This window comes from Rhinolophus hipposideros, assembly GCF_964194185.1.
Source record: "Rhinolophus hipposideros genome assembly, chromosome: 5".
NCBI lineage: Eukaryota > Metazoa > Chordata > Mammalia > Chiroptera > Rhinolophidae > Rhinolophus > Rhinolophus hipposideros.
In genome coordinates this window covers 93,845,913-93,868,987 of record NC_138051.1, presented here as the reverse complement: position 1 = coordinate 93,868,987, position 23,075 = coordinate 93,845,913, and the positions used below count along the sequence as shown (strand labels likewise).

Here is a 23,075-nt window from a genome sequence, read left to right as displayed (position 1 = left end):
CTAGACAGATCTCCCTAACAAAATTCATTAAGAGGAAAAAAAAGACAAGAAATGTGTAAAGTATAGAACAAAAAAATAATAATTACTGATTGACATATTTAATAATAATAATAAATTCCTAGATAAAACTTTGAAAATTGGCTTAAGAAATAAAACAAGTTTAAATGACCAATAAGTATTAATAAAACTGAAATCCCCTCAAAACTCTAGCCCCAGCCATGTGCCCGACTTTCCTCTTTCCTCAGGGAAACAGCTCCCCTCACCTCTGGAGGGAAGTAAACGGCACCGTCAACCCAGCAGAGGGCACTGGACCCTGGCTTGGCATTTTCAAATGCCCTATTCTGCACACTCTAATCAGTCCAAGAACGGACAATCATGTTCAAAGTCCTTTGGGGGACTGACATGAATACTGAGAAAAATTGACTCTCTCTCCTGATATCAAAGAATCCATTAGAACCAAATAACCTGGAGCTGCAGTGGCCACCGTTGTCCCCGCCTTAGAGAGACTAAAACAGGAAAGCAGAAGAAAGCACGCACAGCTCAAAAAGAATTTTTTAAAAGAGAGACAGATAGATCTGATGACTAACTTGGGACCCCTGGATCCAGCCAGGCCTGAAGCCCTCTCACCCTGCAGAACTCTCATTCAAGAGACCCAATAAATATTCTTTTTTGCTCTAAAGCAGTTTGAGTTTGGTCTCTGTCAATGCAATCAAAAGAGGACTGATGAATAAAAATATGGGGAAGAGGGGAGTTGCTAGATTTTTGAGTTGCATGGTCTTGGATTTGAATCTCAAGGGCAGCTCACTTCAGTTCCGTGTACCTCAGTTTCCCCATCTAAAGAAAAGTGATAATATCCACTCATAGAGTTGTTGTGGAGATTAAATGAGATAATCCATGGGAAGCACTTGGCTGCTTTTATTCCATGTTTGTCTCTCTTACCAGAATGAGATCCCCTTAAAGGCAGGACCATGCCAGACTCATCTTTAGCAGGAGGTTAGCACCTGGTGCTTGAAAGGTATTAGTGCCACCATGCTAATTAAGGGTACCTGTGGCTTCTGTGTCAGCTGCCACTGGGCAATCACAGACATTGATGCAGCACTAACCACATTCTGATATTTAAAAATAAAACCAGGGAATCGAACCCAAAGTTAATTTGGAGCATTGTTGTGCTTACTCAAATTTCCTGGAAAAGCCTCCCTTTGGTTAGTGCCTAGGGGGAGGGGATCACCAATGAGGAAGGCCATTGGCCCCCCCTCTAACCATTAACCAGCAGGGAAGCTGGCAAACAAGATTTAGCAGCAGTGGCTCCGCTGGCTTACTGTACACACACAAGGACCCAGGACAGCGGGACCCAGTCAGCAGGTGCAGCCTGAGCTATCTGCAGACCGTGAGTAACACCTGAGGTCGCTCCATCCTCCCACTCCGGCCAGGCCTGCAGAACATGATGACAGCAACTTGCTTATTTGAGGTTTTTTTTTAATGGGGCACTGAACATCAGAAAAGACAGAGGAATAGGAGGCAACCCTGGGAGGGCTTCCCAGAGTCTGTGGGTCGCCCATGTGAGGGCTGATTTCCTCTGGCCTCCTGCCTTGCTGGGGTGGACGCAGCTAAGAGCTGTCCCCATCCATCACACTCCCTGTGCTCCAAAGCCCAGCCAAACAACATAACAGCCCCGGAGACCAGATGGATCAATGCAAAGCAGCACCCTGTTGGGGACGCAGGGTGGGAGGGAGAGGGTGCCTGACTGACACAGAGCAGACTGTGCATTCTACAGAGTCACACACACCTCCTGGCTCGGTGACCTGGGGCCAGAATACTGCAGATGGAACTGAACTGTCTGCATTTACACCACGTTACGAGGTTTCAACGCAGAGGGCCCACGACTATACTGGCCCACAGGGACATTTGTGGAAATAAAGAACACAGTGGGTATTTACTGTGTAGGTCACTTCAGAAATGAGGAACAAGGAGGACACACATGAAAGTAGTGAATAATATTAACGCTACATTTTCACAGAGCTGGGTACCTTTTGGAAAGCCATTTTACTCATTATTTTGCTTTCCATAGAGAAAGGCAGAATGGCATGGCACAGACTCTGCAGTCAGACCACACGGCTTAGAATTTCAGCTCTAACTCCCTGGGTCTCAGTTTTTTCATCTGTACCATGATCCCAGGAAGACCCATTAAATGAAGTCACATAGGAAAACACCGACAACAGTGCTGGCTGATCTTCCCAACCTCACTGTAGAGTTTTCACCCATCCTGAAGGATTAACACAGGAGGGGATGCAGTGGGAAATGGAAAGCAGGAAGAGAAGGGAAGCACGAGGAACCTGTGTGGGGGCAAACCCACCCCACTCCACGCTGCACAGTACATGGGGGCCTTGCCCAAGACAAGGGCAAAGACGGAAATCTAAAGCAAAGATTTCACTGCAGTGTGATAGGGGCAGTGACAGAAAGAAGCACAGAGGAAGGGCTTCCTGGAGGAGGTGACCTGGGACCAGAGTACAAGAGGCAGTGAGCCAGGCAAGGCAGGGAGGGGATGGGCCACATAGGGCAAGGGTGGGCAGGTGCTTTCTGCCCAGCTCCCGGGTCAGCACCAGCTCCGCAAACATTGGGGAACTGAAATGACCTTGCTGGGGAATTGAAATGACCTTGCCTCCCTGACCCCCCAGGGGAAATGAAAATCTGGTGTGTGTGGGGAAGAAGCCCCTTAGACAGCCAGTGTTCTGCAGCCTTCAAGGGGTGATATTTGAGGCTGGAGTCAGGGCTATCACCAGGGACGAGGTCATGAAGATCAACCCCACCTGGGGGGAATGGAGCCACTGAAAGTTTTTCAGCAGGAGAATGCCAATCAGCTTGAATTTTAGAAAGATGCCTCTGGCTGCTGAGGGGAGAAAGGGTTGGAGGGAGCTGAGCTAAAGGCAAGGAACCCAGGTAGGGGGTGACTGCTAATCCTGGTGATTAGTAATCGAGATGATGAGCCGCAAACTCGGGCTGTGTACAGAGACTGGAGAAAATTAGAAGATCAAGTGGGCAAGGCCCAGGGTCGGTATTAGTATCTATTTTATACAAAGAAAACTGACGTAGAATTTAAATAGTCCCCCCACGTCACCTAGTTCATAACTAGCAATGCCGAGATCCTAATCCACCTTGGTCTGCCATGAAAACCAGGAAAATGACAGAATCATCTATAAAGACAGGCAGCTGGGGAAGGAGGGGGCAGGGTGTCCGGGTCGTTATTGAAGCAGAGAAGCAGAGCACAAAGGTGGGAATTTCAGCAGGAATTGTTTTTCCACCCCATGGAGAAAGGTACATGGGGAGGGTTGGAAGAGAATTTAGGGACCTCAGAGGGATGTTTGCACCTGTCTCATGCGAAGGTTCTAGTATCAGAACGTGCAAGGAAAAGGGCCTCGGGGCTGTTCCCACCAGTGGTGCCCACACTAAATGCACCGCATTCTCCTGGGGACACTGGTTTCACTGTGAGTTCCTGACCCCTCCCAGAGTGGCTGGTCCCATAGGTGGGGCAGTACGGGGAGGGGTGGAAGGTGGGGGAGGGGCCTGCTTCTCCTATAAACATCCCTTCTTTATTGGCATGTAAGGTGGCTCCATAAAGCACAGGGCTTTGGACAACTGGCCTTGCAGATAGAACATCCACTTACTGATTCTGACCTTGGCTGCATTTTTTTTCAATTGCTCTTACCAAATATTTTTTAATGGACTATATTTAAGTTATGTCAATACCACACTGTTAATTATTGTGGCTTTATAGTACATTTGGAAATCAGGAAGTATGAGACCTCCAACTTTATTCGTCTTTCTCAAGATTGTTTTGGTTATTCAGGGTCCCTTAAGATTCTATATGAATTTTAGGATGGCTCTTTCTATTTCTGCAAAATACATCATTGAGATTTTGATAAAGATTGCATTAGGGAGTAGTAACTCTTAACAATATTAAGTCCTCCAATACATGAATACAGGATGTCTTTCCACTTATTTATATCTTCTATAATTTCTTCCAGCAATTTTTTTTCTTTTTTTTTAGTTTTCAGTATGTTAGTCTTTCCTTGGTTAAGTCAACTCCTAAGTGTTTTATTCTTTTCAATGCTATTGTACAAGAAATCGTTTTCTTAACTTCCTTTTCAGATTGTTCATTGTTAGTATATGGAAACAGAACTGATTTTGGGGTGTAGACTTTTTATTCTGCTACTTTGCTGAATTAGTTTATTCATTCTAACAGTTTGTATGTGGGAGGTGGAATCTTTAGGGTTTTCTGCATATAAGATTATCTGTAAACAGAAGTAATTTTACTTCTACCTTTCCAATTGGGATGCCTTTTATTTATTTTCTTTATTTTTTTCTCCCTAACTGCTCTGGCTAGAGCTTCCAGTGCTATATTAAATAAGAGGCAAAAGCAGGCCTCCTGTCTTGTTCCAAACCTTAGATGAAAAGGTTTCGATCTTTCACCATTGAGTATGATGTGGGCTTTTCATAGATAGCCTTTATTACGTTGAGGTAGTTTCCTTCTATTCCTAGTTTGCTGAGTGTTTTTATCATGAAAGGGTATGTTGAATTATGCTAAATGCTTTTTCTGCATCAATTGAGATGATCATGTGTGTTTTTTTTCCTTCATTCTGTTAATGTGATGTATTACATTGACTGATTTTTATATGTGGAACCATCCTTGTATTACAGGAATTAATCCCACTTGGTCATGGTGTACCAGCCTTTTAATATGCTGCTAAATTATAATTGCTAGTATTTTGTTGAGGATTTTTGCAACAATGTTCATAAGCGATATCATCTGTAGTTTTCTTACAGTGTCTTTATCTGGCTTTGCTATCAGGGCAATGAATGAGTTAGAAAGTGTTCCCGCCCTCTTCAGTTTTTTTGAAGAGTTTGAGAATTTGTGTGATTTTTGTTTGGTTGGTTGGTTGTTGTTTTTTTAATGTTTAGTAGACTGCAACAGTGAACCCATATCGTCCTGGGTTTTCCTTGGTTGGGAGGTTTTCGATTTGATTCCATTTCTTAACTCCTTTAGGTCTATTCAGATTTTCTCTTTCTTTGTGATTCAGTCTTGATATGTTTTGTGCTTCTAGAATTTTTCCGTTTCATGTAGGTTATCCAATTCGTTGGTACGTAATTTTTTTGTAGTATTCCCAATTTTTCCTTTTTCTATAGAACTGGTAATAATGTCCCCACTTTCATTTCTGATTTGAGCAATTTGAGACTTCTCTTTTTTCTTCTTACTCAGTCTAGCTAAAAGTTTATCAATTTTGATAATCTTTTAGAAGATTATTGTATCGATTATTATATTAACTATATTGATTAGACATATTTTATTTTAGTTTTATTGATTTTCTCTAGTTTTTCTATTCTCTATTTTATTTATCTGTGCTCTAATCTTTATTGTTTCCTTCCTTCTATTACCTTACTACCAGCCTCTTTTAGTAACTATTTGCATGAAAATTTTTTTCCATTCTTTCATTTTCATATTTTTGTCTTTGGATTTAAAATTAGTCTCTTGTAATCAATAGATAGCTGGATAATCTTTTTTTTAACCCATTCTGCCAATCTATGGCTTTTGATTGGATAATTTTATCCATTTATATTTAAAATAACTACTAATAAGAAGGGACATATTTTTGCCATTTCTTATTTGTTTTCTATATGCCTTATAGTTTTTCCTCCTCATTTCCTGTATTACTGTCTTATTTTGTGTCTTGTTGCTTTTTGCAGTAAAACATTTTAATTCCCTTCTCACTTCCTATTTTCTTTATAGCTGCCAGGGAAATTACATTTAACATCCTAAAGTGATAACACTCTCATTTGTTATAACACTCTCATTGAATTTATGCCCGCTTAACTTCAACAGCATACAAAAACTATATCTTCGGACCCACATTCTTTCAGTTAGTCACAAAGTATATCTTTATTCATTGTGCATCCAAAAACATAAATTAATAATTGCTTTTTATGCATTAGTCTCTTAAATCATATATAAGATAAAAAGTGGAGCTACAAATCAAAATTACAATGATACTGAATTTTAGATCTGCTCATGTATTTACCTTTACCAGAGAACTTTATTTCTTTATATAGATTCTATTTACACCCTCGTGTCCTTTCATTTCAATCAGAAGGACTCTCTTTAGCATTTCTTGCTGGGGAGCTCTAGAAGTAATGAACTCTCTCAGCTTTTGTTTATCTGGGATGTCTTAATTTCTCCCTCATTTTTGAAGGGCAACAGTATTGTCAGACGTAGAATTCTTGGTGACAGTTCTTTCAGTACTTTGACTATATTGATAGGGTAGATATTTAACCTTTCTGAGCCTCTGTTTCTGCCTACCTAAAATCAAAATAATTGTGTACCTTATTAGTTTGTTAGCAAGAGTTAGATGAGAAAATATAGGCAAAATACCTAGGTCAGCATTGGGCACCTGGTAAGAACTTGGTAAATCATAGCAAGTATAATTCATACTTTCAGATGAGGAAATTAAGGCCCAGAATTCAACGTGGAGGAAGGAAATGGTGCTTGAATAGGGTCTTCAGCGGGCAGTGGGGTCTTCTGCCTACTGTTCCACCATGGCGTACTCTCTTGGAGACCCCACATCATCTAATGAGCATGTCTCATTTTGCAGGGCCCAGCCATCCTGAACAATGCTGCTTGCCCTGTACACCTGTCTCCTCTGGCTGTCCACTGGTGGCCTCTGGACTGTCCAGGCTCAGGACACCAATGCTGATGGGAGCACGAGGAGCCATCACCGGAACTTGGCTCCAAACAATGTTGACTTTGCCTTTGGCCTGTATAAGCACCTGGTGGCCTCAACTCCTGGCAAAAACGTCTTCATCTCCCCCGTCAGCATTTCCATGGCGTTGGCCATGCTTTCCCTGGGTGCCTGCAGTGACACACGGGCCCAGATTCTCCAGGGCCTGGGCTTCAACCTCACTGCGAAGTCCGAGGCCGAGATCCACCAGGAATTCTGGTCCCTCCACCGCCTTCTCAGGGAGTCAGATACCAGCTTGGAAATGACCATGGGCAACGCCTTGTTCCTCAACCAGAGCCTGGAACTTCGAGAGTCGTTCTCAGCAAACACCAAACGTTACTATGAGTTGGATGCCTTGACTACAGATTTCCAGGACTGGGCCAGGGCCAGCAGACAAATCAATGACTATATCAAGAATAAGACCCACGGGAAGATCGTCGACTTGTTCTCGGAGCTGGATAGCCCAGCCATACTTATCCTGGTCAACTACATCTTCTTTAAAGGTACCTCTACCCATCCCATTCTGACAAGACCCCATCTACTATTGCCAAGGACAGTAACAGCTATCAGAACCCAGGGCACACTCTTAGGCAAAGCCTTTCATTTTACAAAGCACATGCACATCTGTGAGTCTCCATCTTCGCCATAATCTTAGTAGGAGGGTGGAATTATTAGGTTGGTGCAAACATAACTGCAGTTTAAAAGGTTAAAAATAATTGCAAAAATCGCAGTTACATTTCCACCAACCTAATATTTAATCTTATAAAAGATCAAAATGACAGCCAGCATAGTGGAGTGATTTGCCCAAGCTCTCACAGTTGGTTTGAGGCCCAAACATGTAATCCTGAACAGTCTGGCTGCCTCATGATCTACAAAGATTGGCTGAGTCCCAGCAGTGAGTCAGGCACTGGGCCAGGCAGTGGAAATACAGCCCAGGACCAGACAGACCTCAGGAACTCTCAAACTGCCCCTGAGCCACTGTATACACATTTCCCAGGCACTCACAGCCAGCTCTGACCAGGTCCTGCCCATGCAAAACGTTAGCCCCTCCCACCAGTTTGGAACAGACTTTCCAAAGTTCCTCTTCATAAAAATGACCAGTGAGATTTGTTAAAATTATAGATTCCAGATCCTACACCAGAGCCACCGAAGCAAAACCTCCTAAAGAAAGTCCTAGAATTTGTATTTTTAACAAGGTACCCTCCCCTAATCATTTTAATGATCAGACGATTTAGGGACATACTATTGTCCTTGAGAATAAATCTAAATGCCTTAGCTTTCAACCTCCATCCACCCTGAGGGACATTTAGCAAGGACTGAGATATTTTTGGTTGTCACAACTAGGCGTGGGGTGAGGTGTGCGACAGGCACCCTACAATGCCTGGGACAGCTCCGGCAAATGGCTATAGTCCCAAGGATGAGAAACCCTGGCTCAGAGTCACCTCCTTCTCTGTCCTTTCTAGTCTCATGTTCACATTTTCCCTACACACACACACACACACACACACACACAGAATGTCTGACTACGCTGAATTCCTTTCACGTCCTTGAGCATGGCTGTCCCGGGGGAAGCCTGTATGAGTTCCCTGCTGCTGTTGTAACAAATTACCACAAACTTGGTGGCTTAAAACAATGCAATTTATTACGTTACGATTCTGGAGGTCAGAAGTCCACAAAGCATCACGCTGGGTCAGCAAGACGTGCTCCTTCTGGAGGTGTAAGGCTCTAAGGAAGAATTTGTTCCTTGCCGTTTCCAGCTTCTAGAAGCCACCTGCATTCCTGGGTTCATGGCCCCCTTCCCTTTTCAAAGTCAGGAATGCATCACTTCAACATCTGCTTCAGTCATTGCATCTCCTTTCTGATTCTGACCCTCCTGCCTTCCTCTCCAACTTTTAAGCACCTTGTGATTACATTGGGCCCACCTGGATAATCCAAAATAATCTCCTCATCTCAAGGTTAGTTGAAGAGCAACTTTAATTTCCTCTTGCTATGTAACATAACGTAGTCACAGGACACAGACCTCTTTGGGGGGCTATTCTTCCTGCCACAAAGCCCATGCCCTTTTGGTCCCCTGCCCCTCCCTCCACTTGGCTGACTGCCTAACATTTCTTCCGACCTTTCAAATCTTGGCTCCAAAGTCACCTCCTCCGTGAAGCTTCCCCTGATTCTCTCAGGGAAATCCCTGCTTTTCTTTCATATGCACTCTCTGCAGTCTGCCCACAGCTCATGTTAACAATCATCTTATCAGAACTTGTAACCCAAGTGGTTTAGTTTTGGTTAATCAGGTGTATTCAAAGAAGTATAGATGAAACAGAAAAATAAGTGATTACAATATTTAACATGTGTCTATCAACAATATTAAAGATCATCCCAATCTAATCCCCAGCAAAGACTCCTCATGAGCCCCTTTTGTTTCCCTCCCCAGCTTTCACTCAGGGTCTCCCATCGGCCAATGTCCCCGCTTCCCTCTCCCAGCTCTGTATTACCTGATGGACTTAGCATCTTGGTAAGCCCTCCTCCTTCTGCCTCTGGGTCTTTCTCTGCCTATTCTCCAGCACAAGTCTGGGAACCTACCTGGCAGGCCTCCCTCCTTGGAGGGTGGCGAGGGTGAGAGCCTGCCCAGACAAAGTATCATTTTTTTATCCCCAGCTTTATTGAGATAGAATTGACTTATAACATTGTGTAAGTTTAAGGTGCACAATGTGATGATTTGATCTATGTATATATTGGGAAATGATTACAAAAAGAAGGTTAGTAAACACATCCATCAGCTCATTTAGTTACCTCTGTGTATCCGTGATAAGAATATTTAAGACGTGCTCTCTGAGCAACTGTCAAGCATATACGTGATACAGTGTTAACTATGTAGTCACTGCGCTGTGCGTTGGATCCCCAGAAGTTATTCATCTCATCACTGGAAGTTTGTACCTTTTGACCTTCTTCACCCATTTCTCCCAACCCTCTGCCCCTGACAACCATCATTCTACTCTCTGTTTCTGTGAATTCTATATTTTTAGATTCCACATATACGAGGTCTGACAATTAAGTTCAAGAACTTGTTGCAACGCTGTTGCTAACCTGTTTTGATATCAGAGGGATTATTCATTATGAATTTGTACCAACTGGACAAGCAGTTAACCAAGTTGACTATTTGGAAGTGCTGAAATGGCTGCGTGATAAAGTTAGATGAAAATGACCTGAACTTTTTGTCAACGATTTATGGCTCTTGCATCACGACAATGCACCAGCTCACACGGCACTGTCTGTGAGGGAGTTTTTAGCCAGTAAACAAATAACTGTATTGGAACACCCTCCCTACTCACCTGATCTGGCCCCCAGTGACTTCTTTCTATACCCGAACATAAAGGAAATATTGAAAGGAAGACATTTTGATGACATTCAGGACATCAAGGGTAATACGACGACAGCTCTGATGGCCATTCCAGAAAGAGTTCCAAAATTGCTTTGAAGGGTGGACTAGGTGCTGGCATCGGTGAATAGCTTCCCAAGGGGAGTACTTCAAAGGTGACCGTAGTGATATTCAGCAATGAGGTATGTAGCACTTTTTCGAGGATGAGTTCGCAAACTTAATTGTCTGACCTCGTAAGTGAGACCATACAGTATTTGTCTTTTTCTGACTTATTTCACTTAGCATGATGCCCTCAAGTTTTGTGCATGTTGTCACAAGTGGCCAGATGTCCCATTTTGGGCTGAATAATATTCCATTTTACACACACATATATATATAATACATTATATATTATATTTTCTTTATCCATTCATCCATTGATGGACACTTAGGATGTTTCCATGTCTTGGCTACTGGGAATAATGCTGAAATGAACATGGGAGTGCAGATGTCTCTTTGAGATAGTGATTCCATCATGTTTGGATATATACGCAGAAGTAGGATTGCTGGATCATAAGGTAGTTCTATTTTTAATATTTTGAGGATCCAATGTACTGTTTTCCATAGTGGCTGCACCAATTTACATTCCCACCAGGAGTGCTCAAGGGTTCCCTATTCTCTACATCCTCACCAACTCTTGTTTTTCTTGTCTTTTTAATGGTAGCCATTCTAACAGGTGTGAGGTGATATTTAACTGTGGTTTTGGTTTGCATTTCCCTAATGATTAGTGATGGTGAGCACATTATCATGTACCTGTCGGCCATTTGAATATCTTCTTTGAAAGAATACCTATTCAAGCCACTTGCCCATTTTTTACTTGGATTATTCAGGGGTTTTTTGCTATTGAACAATATGAATACCTTATATATTTTGGATATTAACGCCTTATCCAATATATGGTTCGCAAATATTTTCTTCCTTTCCGTAGGTTGCCTTTTATTTTACTGATTATAACTTTTGTTGTGCAGAAGCTTTTTAGTTTGATGTGGTCCTGCTTCTTTATTTTTCCTTTTGTTGCTTGTGCTTTTGGTATCATATCTAAAAAAATCATCATAAAGACCAATGTCAAGGAGTGTCCTATTTCCCTAGGCTTTCTTCTAGGAGTTTTATGGTTTCAAGTCTTATTTTTAAGTCTTCAATCTATTTCGAATTAATTTTCATGAGTGCTGTAAGATAGGTGTCCAGTTTCTTTCCTTTTCTTTTTTTTGCATGTGACTATCTAATTTTCCCCACACCGTTTACTGAGTATTCCTCATTGCGTATTTTTGGCTCCCTTGTCAAATATTAGTTGACCATATGCGCAAGGGTTTATTTCTGGGCTTTTAATCAGAACTTCATTGGTATATGTGTCTGTTTTCATGCCAGGTCCATACTGTTTTGATTATTATAGCTTTATAATATAGTTTGAAATTAGGACGTGTCATGCCTCCAGTTTTGTTCTTCTTTCTTAAGATTGATTTGGCTATTCAAGGTCTTCTGTGGTTCCATACAAAAGGGCAGCATTCTTTACAACGGACAGTGAGAGGGCCAAGGAGTCTGGGAATATTTGCCCAGAAATGTTTCTGGGTGCTCCCCCAAATTCCACAGGCCGTCTCTCTCACTGGACTTGTACTTTTGTGCATGGCTTTCCCATCTCTTTGGTGGCCCCAGTGCATTTGCATAGTGTTTGGCATGTGGAAGGAGCTCAATAGTAGTTGCATAGAAGTTTGAGTAAAACAGCCTTGGGAGAAAAGCACAGCAAATCCAAGTACAAGGAGGGCTCCCCTACGCCTGAGAAGAGCCTGAGAGGGGGCTGGTGGGACAGGTATTGACAGAGAATCGTTTGGCACAAGGCTTCTCTCCCACAGATCCTCAGCATTCTCACAACCTCAGTGGGGCTGAGTTGATGGGAAATAATAGTTCCTGGCAATAAAACCAGAGAGGCTTCGAATACCTGTATGCAGGACCAGACATTGACAAGTGTGTGGGCTGCCTCATTGTACACAGATTTTCTGTGATGCCGCAGAACTAATTGGCAAATCCCTGTTTAACCTAGTGAATACCCTGACATATTTCCAGCAAGCCAGGATAATAAACAGGAATGAAGAGTGGCATAGCTATCCTCACGAAACTCAGGACAGGCCAGTGTCCCTCTCATGTTCCTTACTTAGTGAACTATCATGGCAACTCTTTTTTGAAGAAGATGAAAAATGTTGTTAAAATATATTCCAGGGGAATCATCCTTGTTCTCTCTGATTTTCCCCCATAAGTTCTTAAGTTTCTTTAGCATGAGTTCTCCTGGCCCAAGAATTTTCAAGAAGAAATTCCTTAAAGTAGAGGTTAGACCCCATTTGGATACATTATGCTTGCTTCTAGAAAGGAAATACTCAGTAAAAAGCAAACAGCAAACTTAAGGATGAAAACCTAACACTGAAAAGTATATAACTCACATATCAGTGAAATCAGATGGTTCTCAACTTTTTCTGTCTGACTTATTTTGCTCAGCATAATAATCTCAAAATCTATTCATGTGGTCACAAATGGCACTATTTCATCTTTTCTTATGGCAGAATAGTATTCCATTGTGTATATATACCACAACTTCTTTATCCATTCATCTATCGAAAGACTTTGGTTGTTTCCATGTCTTGGCCACTGTAAAAAAAGCTGCAGTGAACATCAGAGGATACATATCTTTACGGATAAATGTTTTCAGATTTTTTTGGGTAAATACCCAAGAGAGGGATTGCTGGGTCATATGGTAATTCTATTCGTAAGTTTTTGAGGAACCTCCACACTGCCTTCCATAGCGGCTGCACCAGTCTGCATTCCCACCAACAGTGTGTTGAGGATAAACTTTAATTAAAAAAAAAAAAAGTATTTAACCCACTTTTTATTTTTCCTTTGGTGAATTGAACAAGTTGGCCACAAAACACCAGCCCCTTCAGTTTTGAGGACCCCAGACTTCCTTTGGAGGATGGTTCGAAAATCATCAAATTATCTCACTTGCTGTGAGACCGATAGACCGGGAGTTGACACTCAGTCTCTAGGGACGGAGCACGCACAGCTCCCGGGTCTCCAGGGTCTGCACCCATAGCTCTTTTCCCTATGTCCTCCAACCTTTCCCTGTTGTGTCCATTAGTAGCCCTTATGGGGGGTGGAGGCCAGCTCAGAACCAAGAGTTTTGGCCTCATAATCCATAGATCCCACAGGTGGTGGGATGGAGAAGGTTCTCCCTGGAGCTATGCTCTGGCCACCTTCAGGCAGCCTCAGTTGGGAATCAGTAACCTCACAAGGGCTTCTGGACCTGAGGTCAAGGGCAGCCAGGACACCTGGGATCCGCTGGACTCAGGGTCCTCAGCAGACCCCAGGAGACTTAACCTAGAGTCCTGGTAAGATTCAACCCATAGCTTTAAATATCCAAAAGTCTGTCACCTGTGAGAGGACTCAGAGTTGTTTGGAATAAGCTCAGAAGGGCCAAAGAGGTCCATCAGCCAAGTGTTACAATCAGACAGGCTTTGGCTCTAAGGGGCAATTTTCTTTCAGAGCAGACCTGTACTGGAAAGTCCCGTCTGTGAAGGTAGTGAAATGCCCATCACCAGACAAGCACACAGGCTGTGCGGTGACACCGTGGACATGCTGGAAGGGAGCTGAGTCCAGCTGGAGTGGGAGCCTGGGACCTTGAAGGAATCTTCTCACCCTGACTCTGCTTCCAGGAAATGTGGTGTGGCTCTCAGAGCCATGAGGAAGGCCAGGAGTCTCCTGCAGGGGAATGGATACAATCAGCTGGCAGCCAGGCTGCCTGCTGGGCTTCTGTGGCCAGGACATCAAGGGGTGAGGACGGAAGGAATGGTCCATTCCTCCCAACCTCCCTCGACCCCGAGCTTGAATCCAGCACCATGTCCAGGACACACTGCAGGTCAGGGGCCACGTGGCAGTCTGGTTTACTGAATCCCACCCCAAACCCTAAGGCCAGCATTCCCTGTTTCACGCCTTCTTTGCATTTCTAGAGACAAATCTCAGAAACAGAGCTAATCAGAAACCCTGCCAAGAAGTGGAGGATTGAACAGGCTTTCAACCTCTGGGAGTTTCACATCTTACCAGGGAAAGCGAGTGGCTCTGGTGGGGACTTCCCAGGGGTGAGCAAGGCTGCTGTGTACCTGGCCTAGCGGTGACCTCTGGCGCTCTGCCGCCACCCCAACTCCTGCTCTCACAGGCCTGTCTCCTGCCTTTCCTCTCTCCTCTCCCCAGGCACATGGGCACACCCCTTCAACTGGGAAAGTACCAGGGAGGAGAGCTTCTACGTGAACGAGACGACCCTCGTGAAGGTGCCCATGATGTTCCAGTCACGTGAGATCAAGTACCTCAATGACCAGGAACTCCCCTGCCAGCTGGTGCAGCTGGATTACATGGGCAATGGGACCGTCTTCTTCGTCCTTCCGGAGGAGGGGAAGGTGGACATGGTCATCACCGCCCTGAGCCGGGACACCATACAGAGGTGGTCCAATTCCCTGACCAGTGGGTAAGCCCTCTCGCCCACTGTATTGACTTCTGTAGTGGACCTGTTTCCAGAAAGTGGGGAGGGCAGAAGAGGGGTCCACTTGGTGTCCTTCTTCCCCCAGACTCACCTCAGAGGTCTCATTGCAGCAACAAGGAACGAGAAAAATCCCTATGGAATGAAGTCAGCAATCTAAGAATTTGCAGGCAGAAAAACTAGAAAGCAGCTCTTCTATTTATGATGTGTGTAGGTTTCGAGCTCTAGGGTTTTGAGTTATTTTTACTTTGAATGATACACCGCACTGCTCAGGGCGGGTGCTTTTGGAGAGATGCATCCAGCTCCACGGGTGGACGTGTTGGGACCTGGGAGTCTGACCTCACTCCTGCAGGGCAGAGGGGTGTGGTGGGTTCTGTGGCTGTGTGTGAGACACAGAAGGCCTCCTTAGAGTCCTGGAACCAAACTCACCTGCCCTTGAGTGTGTGTGAGTGGGAGCGAGGGGGTGGGGTGCATGTGAGCCCGTGTTTGGGTGAGCGTAAGGATCCATTTGCTGGCTTTTCACCATTTCAAGTGTCCCATCCCCGCCTCATCCGCACCCCATGAAGGGAACCTGTAATTCAGGGACCAGCAGGTGCTTATCATGCACCATGATCCTAACAAAGTCTGGACCCTAGTGTATTGCAAATGACGTGGATAACCTTTCTCTTTACACCAAAAATAATCTCTTCACTAAACTAGCTTGGCTTCCCATTAATGAACAACGTGCCATTTCCTTCTAAAGATTTTTTTAAATAAACATCCAATGTAAAATTTTGAACCATTAGCTGTCATATGTGATTGGGCATGAATTCTCTACTCAATCCGAAAAGTGTCCGCCAAGTGCCAGAAGACAGACCCTACGGTGCCCCACCTCCGTGCTTGTGTCACCCCTTCGCCCATCTCACTCCTCCTAGCACCCCCCGCCCCCGCCGTGTTGTCCAGTGTACCTGAACCTGCACCTTCAGGTCCAGTTTACACCCCACTTGCCACAGGAAGCCTCCGCGCCCCACTCACAGAGTGTTTACCCTCTCTCCTTCCTCTCTGTGCCCTGCTCCCACTGCTATGTACCAAACCTTCTGTGCTGTGTAGTATGGGCAGCTCTCCAAGGGTGAGGAGATGGGGCTTTGAGGTTTCTTCACATCTCTGCTGCATCCCCGCGGTGTGACTGTGGGGGTTCCTCGGCCTCTGACTTGGGAGGGTTGTGTGAGCATGTGCGCATTTGATGAGACCCAGAAAGCAAAGCTGGTCCGCCAGGTGGTTGGTGATGGTCTGTCTCCCTTACTTTCCATTGCTACTTCCCCATCGAGAGCATTTGCACGTCCACTCACCTTCAATTCCTCCTCAGTTCCCCTTGAACAATAAGTCTTACAGTTCATCTTGGCTGCTCGCCAGCCTCCAGCCCCTCGCCTCCCCCAGAGCTGCATTAGTTCAGGGAAGAGGAGGCCTTGCGCCAACCCCCTCCAACCTGCTGGTGAGCCTGCGCCCTTTTGCTGATGGCCTGCAGGATTGCAGGCATCTTCTCTCCCTCTAGAAAAGGAAGAGATTTTGAAATGAAACGAATGTCTTGATATATAAAAATGTTCAGGCACGCAGCCCACCCCGGCCTGATTCCACTTACCTTTCTAAAAACCCCACCTGCTTTATCCAGAGGGAACTGCAAGCCAAGTCATCAAATTCCTGCAGAATCAATATGAGAGCTTTATCACAGGAGGTTCCCGAAAGAGGCCGTGTCGCCTTACATGGCCCTGCTGTGGAGATGAGGGCAAGCAGAGGGAGGGCGGGCCTTGGCTCTGCCACTCAGCATCAGTGGCCTGGCAGGGTCCAGAGCCTTGCTCCCAGCCGGGGGTTCCCTCCACTCCTGCGCGTCTGCCCGGGATGCTTGGGGACTTCTTGAGGACGCTTTTCTTCACTCTCCAGTAGTCCAGCTGTACCACAGGTGGAGTCAGCTCAAAAAAAGAATTGAGGGGGAGATAGATAAGGGTAAAGGGGATCAAATATATGGTGATGGAAGGAGAACTGACTCTGGGTGGTGAACACATGATGGGATTTATAGATGATGTAATACAGAATTGTTCACCTGAAATCTATGTAACTTTAATAACAATTGCCACCCCAATAAACTTTAATTAAAAAAAAAAGAGTTGGAAAGAAAAGATTTTGCCATTCATAGACCCAAAGAGGAAGCTGCCTGTGTGGTGAAGGGCGGGATAAATCCTGCCTTGTCCTTGTCCCTTCCCCTGTCCCCAAAGTGCGTGTCCGGCTGGGAAGCAGGGTCTGGAGAGACCACAGGGCAAACAGAGTGTGACTGGCTGGGGCAGCCCCGAGAAGGTGTAACCCCGTCTGCTTACCCCCGAGCAGCCATGTGGACCTGTACATCCCGAAGGTCTCCATCTCCGAAGCCTATGACATTGGGAGCCTCCTGGAGGACATGGGCCTTGCAGACTTGCTCTACAACCAGGCGGATTTCTCAGGCATCACCCACGAGGCCCAGCTGAAGGTATCAAAGGTAAGTGTCTCTAGACCCTATCTTTCTTCCCCCCAAAAATATTCACAATATAAACAATAATAAGCTACACGGAGCCCATTCATGAGTAGGCCCTGGGCTGAGAGCCCCAGGTCTCGTCCAAGCCCCTAGTTTTACGATGGGCTCAGTGGAGGCTCAGCAAGAAAATGTGCTGTCCCCAAGGTCACACAGGAAGCTAGTGACCAAGGAGGGACACAGCCTGGTGGCCACCCATTCTGCCAGGCCACACAGAGGAGGCACTGTGCAAAATGAAGTCTTCATGGCAGGCCTGTGAGAGACCCCCAGCAAAAAGGAACCTGGAAAGTGGGAAACGTTTAGATGAGATTACACTGAAACTTCTACCCAATGACATTTGTTATCTTTATCCCTCAGCCTTATGTTTTGTTATTCATCCATCCATTCATTCAGAAAATATTTATTGAACATCTACTATGTGCCCCAATCTGTGCTATGCACTGGGTATGCCCCCATTACTTCGATGTGGCCCTGTCCTCGCAGGGCCTTACAGTCCTGTGGGTGACAAAACAAGTGAGGGAACAGGAGAAAGTTGTAGTGGCAGCAGCCCCCTCACTCAAGCCCACAGACTCTGACCATTGTGCATCTGGTACACAGTATGTGCTCAATAAAATGTATGGTGTGTAAAGGACTGAGTCAAACACCAACCTCTTCCTACGGTGGGTATTATCCCAACTTCTCAGTGGAGGAATCTCCAGCTCAGGGAGGGCAAGTAACTCACCGCGGCCACAGAGCTAGTAACTCACAGCCTGACATTTGACCTAGGATCTGTTCCACGCAAAACCTCACTTCCCAAGACACGCGCTGCAGGAGTTGCTACCCCCGGCCAGCTTCCTTCTGGCCACGTGTGCCTCTGTACAGAGCCGCTCAGAGCCTCCAACACCTTGCTGTGCAGCCAGTGACAGGGGTTATTGACCACAGGATGTAGTTGTTTCATTAGCCAGTTCTGATCCGTTGGAGGCTGTTGCTACAATCTACTCCAGCATTTTACCAGTTTCAGAATTCCTTCTAATTTTGATCACAAGGGACATTTCAACAGTGAGAGATTACCCTTTTCCCTACAGAGTAGGCGTGAGCCCTTCACATAAATTGTATCCTAGAGTTTACCTAGTGAAGGGGAACAGGAGTGAGGGCTCCCGCTACCTGGTCCAGTTCGAACCACGAGACCGTTAACCTCCATGTGATGGGTTCCATCTCCAGGCTTTCTAAGGAGGAGGTCTAGGTGTGGCCCAGGTTCTGGAAATGGACAGACCGCGGCTCCAGTCAGGGAGCTGCCACTTAGATACGGAGCCAACACGTGACCTCTGAGCCTCAGCTTCCCCATGCCTACAACTGAGGATGAGGGGAGCCGACGCCATGAGGCGTGGGGCGCTCCCAACACACAGCAGGTGCTTGACCTCCCGCTTTGGCCCATCCCCACAGGTGGTCCATGAGGCCATGCTGCAGCTCGATGAGAAGGGAGTGATGGCAGCCACCCCCACTGCCGTCCCCCGAAACGTGACGTCTGCGCCTCTCACCATCCAGTTCAACCGGCCCTTCATTGTCATGATCTTCGACAACTTCACGTGGAGCAGCCTTTTCCTGGTCAAGGTTGTGAATCCGACCTAAGGAGCCACCCTCCCAGGAGCCATAGCGCCATCTGACTTTGGGCACCAGAAATGATCTGGGGAGTGGGAGTGTTCCCCCACTCTTCTCCAGGTTCTCCTCTGTAATAAATAACTGTCATTGTGACATCGAGGGAGAAAGGTGGGACAACTGACAAAATTTGAATAATATCTATATAATAGAGTACCAATGTAATTTTCTGGCTGTGATCATTGTACCATTGTCATGTAATATGTGGACACTGGGTGAAGGGTATATGGAAACACTCGTATTTTCGGAAATTTTTGTATGTTTGGAATTATTTCTAAATAAAAACTTACAAAAAAGAGATCATGTAAGTCAAAAGCACAACAGAAAGACATTTTTAAAGTGCTAGAGAGGAAAATGTCATCATGATATCTTTCAAAAAGCAAAAACGAACCTTAAAAAATTAAGGCAAAATAAAGATTCTTTTTCAGACAAACAAAAGCTGAGAAAGTTTATCATCTTCACTAAAGAAATTTTTAGGCAGAAACAAGATGATGCTAGAGGGAAATGTGGACCTACACAAAAGAAAGAAGAACACTGGAAAAGGTAAATATGTGGATAAATATAAAATATTTTAAAAATATCTTCAAAATATAATTAACTGCTTAAAGCAGAAAACTTATCAATTTATTGCTTCTCAACTCTAAAACCTCCCTTCCCGGCTGCTCTGCAAAAATGGATCTGGACCTTTTAATTATTTTTTTGCTTTGTCTGTAGGGCATGATGCTAAACTTTGTCAGTAGAGGACGCTAGAGCGACATTGCAGGAGGAAGAGGCCTTACCCTCCTGATTAAGGGCAAAAAGTATTAAATGAGATAAAGAACCAGATGGACGAACAGGCAGATGGACAGACAGATATAGATAAATTAGATGATGATAGATGATATAGATAGATAGATAGATAGATAGATAGATAGATAGATAGATAGATGATATAGAAATAGAAGAATGGATAGGGCATATATCTTGAATAATAAGAATTAAAGGATACTTCTTTAAATATACTACTTATACCTTTCATATATATACGTATGTATATATGAACCTGAATCCTAAAGCCATCATCTTAATAAGAAAACACTAAATGCATTCCTACTGAGGTCAAGAGTAAGAGAAGGTTGCTGGTTACGTCTACCACTGTTTTACACTGTCCTGGAGGTATTAGACAACGCAATTAGAAAAGAGAAAGCAGAGGCATAGAATCAGGAAAAAATGAAGTAAAACTACCTCTACTTGCAGATGACATACAATACACCTGCATAACCCAAATCAATGAAAAAACAAACTGAAATGATGAAAGAATTCAGCATGACATAAGTATAAAAATTAACATACAAAATCCCAAGAGCAGCCAAAAAGATACAGCACTTAGAAATAAACAAGAAATGTGCAAAATCTATTTTCAGAAAATTATAAAATACTTATTGAAGATGCAAAATTAAACTTGAACAAATGGATATTTCTTCTTGAATAAGTTGCCTCAGTATCATCTAGATATTAGTTTCCCTAAGTTAATTTGACAGTTCAATGGTATTCCAATAAAAATAACTAATATTTTTTTCCCCTGGAGATAGACAAGATGATACCACAGTTCATATAGAAAAATAAACATGCAAGAATATCAAGGAAAAGACTGAAAAAGAAGAGATATGAAGGGAGGGGGAAGGAGAATAGGGGACAAGTCTGACCAGATATTAAAGCATGTAACACAGATTCTTTAATTAAGTCTGTGGTACTGGTACATTAATAGACAGGCAGACCAGTGAAATAGGTTAGAATGTCTGGAAATAGACTCAAGTACAATGGAAGTTTGATATTTGATCAAGAAGGACTTTTAAATAAATGATATTGGGACAACTGGATAGCCATTTAAAAAAAAAAAAGATAAAATTGGACCCACTCCTCATACCAAAACCAAGAAGCCTTCTTTCCAGGTTTGTTTTTCATATCGGAATTCGTGTAGCAAATGTGACAATATTTACAGTAGTCCCCCTTTTCTTCAGTTTCACTTTCCGCAGTTTCCAACTGCAGTCCAAAAACATTACATGGGAAAATGTTCATCTCATCACGTAGAAATCTGCTCCTTGTGTGACATCATCACAAGAAGGAGAAGGGTGAGTACGGTACATACAGTAAGATATTCTGGGAGAGGCCACATTCACGTTACTTTTACTCTGGTATATTGATATAATCGTTCTGTTTTATTACTTTGTTCATCTCTTACTGTGCCTAATTTATAAATTAAACTTTATCATAGATATGAAGGCATAGGAAAAAAACATAGTATATATAGGGTTTGGTACTACCCACATTTTCAAGCAACCACCGGGGGTCTTGGAACGTATCCCCTCGGTGGATAGGGAGGGGCTACTGGATGTGTTTTGTAGGATTGAGCAGGAAGAGGCCTGCATATGTGGGATGGGAGAAAGCAAGGAAGAGTCCTGTGGGGTAGGATGTGAACTGGAGACATAAACTCATGGTTTCTAGTACATTTCTAATATATATTCATACCTGGCACAATTTGAACGTCTAAATATATAAATATATACACACATATACATAATATAATAAAAACAGTAATATAATAAAAACAGTCTATTCTAAATGCATTGAATGAAATCAAGAGTTCAGGAATCCATACTGATAATGCTGATAAATGTGAAAGGAATAATGGATTTGAACTATCATACTGAAAATTGATTCAGGAAATATTCAATGGATGCTAAATCTGGGGGCATGGAGAGTTTGATGAAAAGCAGGGTATTTAAATTTATTTCAAAGTATCTCCTCACAAAATACTAATTAAAAAAGGAGAAATGGTAGCTATGTATTGGAGAAATGGACATCAACTTAACCAAGTCATTAAAATTAACATCACCAATCAGGGACAAACAGACATCAGGGGTCTGGATGTGATACTCTGAGATGGTCCCAATCTTTGTTTCTATTCCTGCCAAAAATGTATAATCTCAGGCTAATCATGGGGATACATCAGAACCACCCAAATTGACAATACTTGTAAAACAGTTGGCCTCCACTTTTCAAAATGTCAACATAATGGAAGACAAAGGAAGGGCTGAAGAACTGCCCCAGATTCAAGGAGACTAAGGCGACACGGCATCAAATGCAATTGATGGCCCTGGATCGGGTCCTATTACTGAATATGCAAATGCCACAAAGGATATTACTGGGGCAATTGACAAAATTGGAAGATGACTGTAGCTCAGGTAATGTAACAAAATTAAATTTCTTGGATTTGATAATTTGATACTACTTACATAAGAGAATATTCTCGTTCTCGGGACTACCTAATCCCTTCAAATGATTCAGAATAAGACAATGCGTGGAGGGGTATGCAGATATATATAGAGAGAAGGGAATTGTAAAACGTATGTGAAAAGTGTTTAAAAATTAGGGAATCTGGGTAAAGGGTTATAGGAGGTCTTTGTAACTGTCATTGCAACATTATTACCTTGTTTGGAATTATTTAAAAATAAAAATTTTAAATTAAAAGCTGAAATAAATAAGTGATGACCAGCAGCACAAAAGGAAAATAAGGAAAGGCTATAACCAGACAGAAAAGAGTCCAGAACAGATGTGTGCACGCGGTGTGCACGTGTGTGCGTGTGCTGCTGGGGGAGTTGTGTTTCCTGCCTATGGGGAGTTCCAGGAAGGGCTGTTCTCTTGCCTCGGAGTTTAGTCCGGTCACCAGAGGCCTTCCTATCAGCTCTTTCCCAACCTTTCTCTACAGACGTGAGTGATAAGCTGAAATCCAGGGCAAACTGGAAGTCAGGTCGCCTTATGCTGTTCTGGTTCCAACAACCGGTAGGAAGACCTTAATGGCCATGGGTCTGCATTTTCTCTTCTGTAACGTCCAAATCGGGGTTCCAGGTGCATTCTGCTCTAAAATTATACGACAAATACCATTGATTAGCACTTCCCACCAGGTACCAAGCTCTTTACAGGCACAACTTCATTGTGTCCTCACAACAGTCCTAACCGCTCAGGCTTGGCAGCCCCATTCTACAGATCAGGAAACAGAGCCAAAGGGTGGTTAAGGAGCTGCTCCTGGTCGCACAGTTGGCGAAAGAGCTCAAGCTACGGTGGTTGTCACTGAGTTTGAGGTGCTGGGAGCAGGGCAGGACTCGTGTTCTCGCTGAAGGAAGAGACTTTGTGAGCCACACTTCCTGGGGCCAGGGCCCACGGCCTTGGGAA

The 23,075-nt window shown here is 43.9% G+C and overlaps 1 protein-coding gene across 1 annotated transcript; it reads left to right on the top strand.

The window, feature by feature from the left end:
- Positions 1 to 6,660: 6,660 nt before the first annotated feature.
- Positions 6,661 to 18,836, top strand: SERPINA6 (serpin family A member 6; the record flags this gene model as incomplete). The annotated part of the gene is made up of 4 exons (XM_081047614.1): positions 6,661 to 7,270; positions 14,407 to 14,677; positions 17,048 to 17,195; positions 18,651 to 18,836. 4 exons carry the CDS (start codon positions 6,661 to 6,663, stop codon positions 18,834 to 18,836), a joined length of 1,215 nt encoding a protein of 404 aa, XP_080903740.1.
- Positions 18,837 to 23,075: the final 4,239 nt, after the last annotated feature.